This window comes from Salmo salar, chromosome ssa22, assembly GCF_905237065.1.
Source record: "Salmo salar chromosome ssa22, Ssal_v3.1, whole genome shotgun sequence".
NCBI lineage: Eukaryota > Metazoa > Chordata > Actinopteri > Salmoniformes > Salmonidae > Salmo > Salmo salar.
Window position 1 is genome coordinate 11,458,167 of NC_059463.1, and position 6,145 is coordinate 11,464,311.

The 6,145-nt window shown below is 40.9% G+C and overlaps 2 protein-coding genes across 2 annotated transcripts; both read right to left on the bottom strand.

Moving 5' to 3' along the window:
- Window positions 1-1,948: 1,948 nt before the first annotated feature.
- cplane2 (ciliogenesis and planar polarity effector 2) lies at window positions 1,949-3,674 on the bottom strand. Its single transcript, XM_014166166.2, has 5 exons — window positions 3,318-3,674; window positions 3,027-3,179; window positions 2,797-2,921; window positions 2,548-2,684; window positions 1,949-2,404 (listed from the first exon to the last, which is right to left on the bottom strand). Exons 1-5 carry the CDS (start codon window positions 3,460-3,462, stop codon window positions 2,164-2,166), a joined length of 801 nt encoding a protein of 266 aa, XP_014021641.1. The 5' UTR covers window positions 3,463-3,674; the 3' UTR covers window positions 1,949-2,163.
- A 1,259-nt stretch (window positions 3,675-4,933) lies between these two features.
- LOC106582622 (heat shock protein beta-7) lies at window positions 4,934-6,145 on the bottom strand. The gene is made up of 3 exons (XM_014165848.2): window positions 5,929-6,145; window positions 5,551-5,684; window positions 4,934-5,403 (listed from the first exon to the last, which is right to left on the bottom strand). Exons 1-3 carry the CDS (start codon window positions 5,942-5,944, stop codon window positions 5,263-5,265), a joined length of 291 nt encoding a protein of 96 aa, XP_014021323.1. The 5' UTR covers window positions 5,945-6,145; the 3' UTR covers window positions 4,934-5,262.

The window sequence follows — 6,145 nt, forward strand, 5'->3', positions numbered from 1 at the left end:
TATTGTATGTGTGTGGTTTATGATATTTCTAAAGAATGGGTGTTAAAAGATTAAAGTCATGTTTTGCTAATTTGTCTTATATTTGTTCTTTGCTCATAGTTGCGTTTGCATATTATGCAAATGTACAAGTTAGTGAATTAAGCAGACTTGTTTTTATGGCGGCGAGGGGAAACTGATTAATAATGGGCAGAAGGCACCACCTGTAGACTTGATCTGATAGAGGCCTGGGCGAGGAGGCTGAATCCACCCCAAGCAAGGTGGGCCCTTTACAATATTTGACTTCACGTTGACCTATCGCCCAGGTTCAAAGAACACCAAACCTGATGCCCTGTCCCATCTCTACGATTCAGGAAAGGGTCCCATAGTCCCTTCCTCTCGAGTCGTAGCCCCTGTGGTCTGAGACGTAGATGTGGACATTCCCCAGGCTCTGGAGAGGGAGCCCGCACCCACTATCTGCCCTGAGCGCATCTACGTTCCCACAGGGATAAGACATCGGCTGCTGACCTGGGCGCACTCAGCTGTCGTCGCTTGGCATCCAGGTATTTCTCGTACTACTCAATCGATCTCCGAGAAGTATTGGTGGCCCACCTTGGCGCAGGATGTTATTCGCTACGTCAACTCCTGTTGCGTATGTGTTCAAACCAAGTCCTCCATCGTCTCCATTTGTTTTTACATTTTATACCAACTTGTGTGTTACGGGGCTTTAAGCTGAGTGACTGCTCTGATACCTGCAGGTTTCTGCTGGGCCTGGAGTTGCGGTGATCTCTCAGGTTGGAGAGATTCTTGCTCCATCACTGCCCTATGTTCTGATCCCGCTACATGCCATATGTGACCAACATGATGCACCAGGAGGCCCTCATCACTCTATTGCTGTCAGTTTATTTTCTCTGTCTTGTCTGAAGATCATCATGGAGGTAAGCAGGCCTCGGAGATCGGAGTCTACAGCGACAGAGGACGAGTAGCAGTATTGAGTGGTGCAAGTCCCTGGCTCCACTGGTTGGGGGTCTGGTATAGAGGAATTTGTTGAGCTTAATGCTGTGGGTTTCTGAAGTCATTGCAGAGAATACTGAAGCTGACTGAGCAAGACTCAGAAGCCATTGAAGCCGTACACAAAGTAGAGGTCAATTGTCGAATGGTTAGCCTACAACCCTATGTGCTCTCTTTTTATTCTCCAATGTTCCGTGGAGACCAGGTGGTGACGGAGTGTGAAGTGGGGGTTCAGCAAATTGAGGTACTGGTGTAACCGGACAATGGATTTTGGCATTGTGTGTTACACTACGTGTTGTGGAAGCTACTCTGAAAATGTTTTGTCATTTGTACCAAGCTACAAATGACTTCACACTGGAAGAAGTTAAGCTACACTAAAGCTACCCTTTAGAAAAATATAGTTTACTGAACTGAAGTTATTTTGAAAAACTAGTTCACTACATCCAAACTACATTATAAATCATATCTCAATCTGAAATGTCATAGAATACAAATTGCAAGAACATAATATCACTCTGGAGTCAGATGTAACAGAATGTGTAATTTGGGCTAAAACACAAAAACTGTTTCAAGTGAGAATTAAGCTGGTCTAATGCCGAGAAAGGAAATTCTTGCCGACTTCACCTATATTTTATTTTTGCAAAAAAAGTTGCATATAGTTCCAGTAGTTAGCTATACTGCTACATGACAAAAAAAGTTCTTAACTACTGAAAACACTACCTAGATTTGAATTTAGTTCAACTACCACCAAGCTACTGCAAAATGTAGTTAAATTACTAGGTTAACTATATGTAGTTCACTACTCCCCAACACTGGCTACTAATTGTATCCCTTCTGTTTACCAAGATCACAACTTTGAAAAATGTTGTAAATGCAGATTGATTAAAAAAAAAAGCAGCCTGCTTCTTCTCCCTGTTTAACCTATAGGTGGCAGTGGTTCCTAAAAAGGAAAAACCCAACATTGTGTTTGACCATTTACCTCAAGTTTCATTTTACAGGCCTGGATGAATGCTTGTCCTCACAAAGTTGAACATGTTGTTCAAAGACCCAATAAACTCAGATGCAGGTTCTGTTTCTCCACAGTCCTATGTGAGAAGGTAATCCAGGACATCTCTGTTGAGTGTACCACAGCAGTGGTGTAGGAGATGAAAATATTGTCTCTCAACCTATTGGATTTCATACATGTACCACATTAGCAGCCTCTGACTGTGTGGAGACTGGAAGGATGGTAGACCTGGTAGCCACACAGTCCTGGTGCCACAGGTGCTCTGCCAGGCAGTTCAGTAGGGGGGCTACCTCACCCAGGTTACTGACGTTGCTGACGTCACCCCCCATACGGAACACAGGCAACCCCCAGACCTCCTGGAACCGAGTCACCTCTCTCTCCGTCACGTCTGTATGCATGAACAGGTCAAATCTGAGGTCGCTGTCAAGAACAAAGAATTCTGGGTAGTGGATATTAGTCGGTCACAAAACAGTCAACCACACACACACACACACACACACACACACACACACACACACACACACACACACACACAGGGAATGCTGTAAGGATATTTGGTGCCAACAACCAATTTCACAACTCTGTCGCAAGGTTCAGACCCTCTGGCGATCTGATTGGACAGACCATCGAAGGACGCTCGGTCTGTAAAGGAGAAGAGGAAGAGGATGGCATCCACCTGCTCCTTACAGGACTGAGACGCACAGGAAAAGGGAATTGTCATTTTTGTTCATATGAATCACGTTTTTTTTATGCTAATATGCTTTTTTCTGTGCTAGGTGAAGCTTATGATATTTCAAGCATACCGGAAGCAAGTGGTCAAATCGGCGTAAGGCGTTCTCTCCACAGTCCCATAGCTGCAAGCGGAAAAACAGAACACGACCGCTCTCCCTCAACTTCACAGGCCAATACACCACTGTGGTCTCAATACCTACAAGAACAGTTGTGTTACTTGAGAAACGTGCTGTAGCACATGTTAATTTAACCCATAATATCCAGGTATTATGCCAAATGTTCACAGCTGCACTAGGCCTACCTGTAGTTTCATAGTGCATGTTGGGAATATTGAGTCCAGCTAGACGTGCAGCAAGAGCAGTCTTCCCCACCCCACTCTTTCCGGATATGAAGATCTTGTAGTGAACAGTGTCCACAGACACATTAGGGGGCATCACTAGAGCCTCCAGAAGTCCTGGAAAATTGTTTGAAATATATTTGCTGTATTCAAATGTAAAGTTAATGAATCAATATAAGGCTAACTGTGTACGGTATGATTTATGTATGATATACAAGCAGGGCAACTTAGCAGCTCCTAAGTCAAGAAACATACCAAAGTTTCTACGTTTTTTCTTGTGTAGAATCCTGCTGAAGAACTCCTTGCTATCTGCACTTCGGTGCCAGTCGGCTACAACAATCGACCCAGGATCGAGGACTTGTGCCATATCGTGTGGTTCGACTACGCACTGGCGTGGCATCTATAAAGAATCTGCTCTATGTACGTCTACAAACCGATAATGAGTACTCGACCACCTGCACTTTTTGAAGTTTATTAATTATATTTTAACACACATTGATGTTACCGTAGCGCTGCGCGACTAAATTGTGACAATGCTAACAGAGAACGGGAGACTGAAAATAAGCGTTCTTACCTTGACAACCAAGGCAGCCACTCGTCATCAACATTAAGTACTTCCGGGTCACGGAATTTTCCCTACGTAAAAGTCCCTCACGTAGTAGAAAAATGTAATTCACTTGTATTTGTTCATAATATATGAAAAATGATTGTCTAAACATTAGCATATTTGTTCATATTTATGTGACATTTGCATTAAATGATCGTTTTAAAACGTTTTCTAAAGTCAAATAAATGCCTTCAATGCAAAACACTATATGAATTACATATTGCTTATAGAGAAAAAAGTATTATATGTGCCGATGTAAAAGTGGGGTTGGGAGTACTCAGTAGCGTCAGTAGAATCTATATATGGTGTTATTTCATTGGGGACTCTGGTATAAATACCCAGCAACACTTTCTACTCCACCAACTCCATAGCCCGCAATGCAATAAACTGTAGGCCTATAAATTATTGATTTATAAAGTTATGAATAACGTATGAATAACGTTTTCTTTAAACCAAATGTACGTGCATTTCTCTTGACTTTTTGAATACACATATAGTATGTTGTATATTTTCCAAAGTGTCCACCAGAAGGAAGATAATAAGATATTTGTGTTTTACATTAAATGTATTTTGGTATGACAATGCGTCCTATGACGCAGTGCTTTATTTGAACCATATTGTGTCCAGGCACCCCATTTTAAGCTGTTTGACCACAATAAAAGTCCAACAACACTTCCTATGGCCTTGCTTTTTGTTTAAACTCATATGTTTTGTGTTCTAGGGACACTAGTGAGTAGACGTGACTCTGGTTTTATGGACACACAATCGATCGTTTTTCCTGTACATTGCAATTTGTTTGTGCAATACAACAAAAATACAGTAAGACTTTCCTTAAACATTACATTTCAAAATTGCATCCTTGAAAAATAACAACAGTAAATTAACAATACTCATAAAATAAAATCTCTTTAAGGCTCTTTAAGCCTATATTTTTTACCAATAGGCTATTATGTTATTTACATTAATTTACTTAAGCTCCAACCATTTCTCAATGTGCTCCACCTTATAATATTCTTGATGTTATATATAGTAGTAATTCCCTTTAGTTATATATTTTTATACGTTATGAACCATGCAAACCCACAAAAAAGATCATACACATGGCGTTTCACCACGGACCTTTATTTTGAAGGCAACATCCGAAAACCGTCCTGCTGCGGTGACGCTAATGACAACCTACTTCCTGCAACAACAAAAAAATACTTAACTTCCGGTTACTTTCAAAGTAAAGGCATCAACTTCAAATTTGATTGACTTCCATTGCTGGTGTTTGATTAGTTTATTCTGGAAATTGTCTTAGAGGAACTGACAGACGTAACATTAAATAATAAACAAACATTGGGTTATATTAAAATCCTTTCAATCATATACCAACTTCCTGAATAAATTAGGCACTGTGGAGCACCATTCCCAGGGGCCTCATTCAAGAATAGATCTTGTCCTAGGGACATTATGCCCCACCCATTCCCCATGTTAGAATTTAATGTGAATTAAATTAAATTAATTATTTGAATACAATCATCTGAATTAATACAACCAGATTGGTGTGTGTGTGTTTAAACTTTTTCAACACCTCCCACATTATATGGAAAACTAATTTCTTCTGGCTTTGACAGTCAGAGTCAGACAGTCACCACTGTTTTCCAATGAGGTTGTCACAGACATGGGATCCACGTCCCCCGGCAACTGGCACTTGTGGGAAAATGTGTTCCTAACCGTGCCATCCTCTGCTAGCTGGTGAGAACAAATGATGAGGCAAGAACATGGAAAGAGGAGGAATGTAAGGGAGGTCAACAGCAAAAAAATAATAATAGATGTACATTTGGTAACAACAATAACTTATACACAAAAAGTGTTTGATGTACCAGAACTTCAGCTCACCTTCTCCGCATAGACTTCAATAAGGTTGTTTGACGATGTGATGATGACATCCTCTGGAGAGTACTCACTCACATCCACTGTGAACAGGTACATGTCTCCCATCGACTGGAGCTTCCCCGTAGGATGAGAGTGATCTGAAAATAACAGTCATTTACACCTCTGTCACCCCCCCCCCCAGATGAACATTCACAATGCAGCTAGTTTTCATCCTCACCACAATTAACTGTAGTATTACATAAACCACTCTATTTCTTATCAATATCTCCTGTTAAGTTAGTCATAACACAGATAAAACAACACATCTTCTGAACGGACCTGCAAGTTTGTTGTTATTGTTGGAACAGTGTGAGGAAGATCCTAAATATTGTGTGAAGTTACCTTGAGTTCTCTCCATGCAGGATTTTGAGTGCAGTTGAAGTGAGGAGGTAGATGGTGCAATTTGTAAGTCGCTCTGGATAAGAGCGTCTGCTAAATGACTTAAATGTAAATGTAAATGGTGGAAATGGTAAATATTCCGTAGTTTTCCACTGTATTAATCCGTCCAATGCATTACTGTGAGGAGACTTCACTGTCCACTACAGCCCTGTCTTTTGTC

What these genes read in the sequence shown, in the direction of transcription:
- cplane2 (XM_014166166.2), bottom strand. Translation starts at nt 3,462, where the DNA reads ATGCCACGCCAGTGCGTAGTCGAACCACACGATATGGCACAAGTCCTC. An exon ending in GATTTGACCACTTGCTTCCG is followed by an intron (nt 2,685 to 2,796) that starts GTATGCTTGAAA and finishes TGTGCGTCTCAG; the next exon opens with TCCTGTAAGGAGCAGGTGGA. An exon ending in AAATTGGTTGTTGGCACCAA is followed by an intron (nt 2,405 to 2,547) that starts ATATCCTTACAG and finishes CAGCGACCTCAG; the next exon opens with ATTTGACCTGTTCATGCATA.
- LOC106582622 (XM_014165848.2), bottom strand. An exon ending in TTGAAGTCTATGCGGAGAAG is followed by an intron (nt 5,404 to 5,550) that starts GTGAGCTGAAGT and finishes TGTTCTCACCAG; the next exon opens with CTAGCAGAGGATGGCACGGT.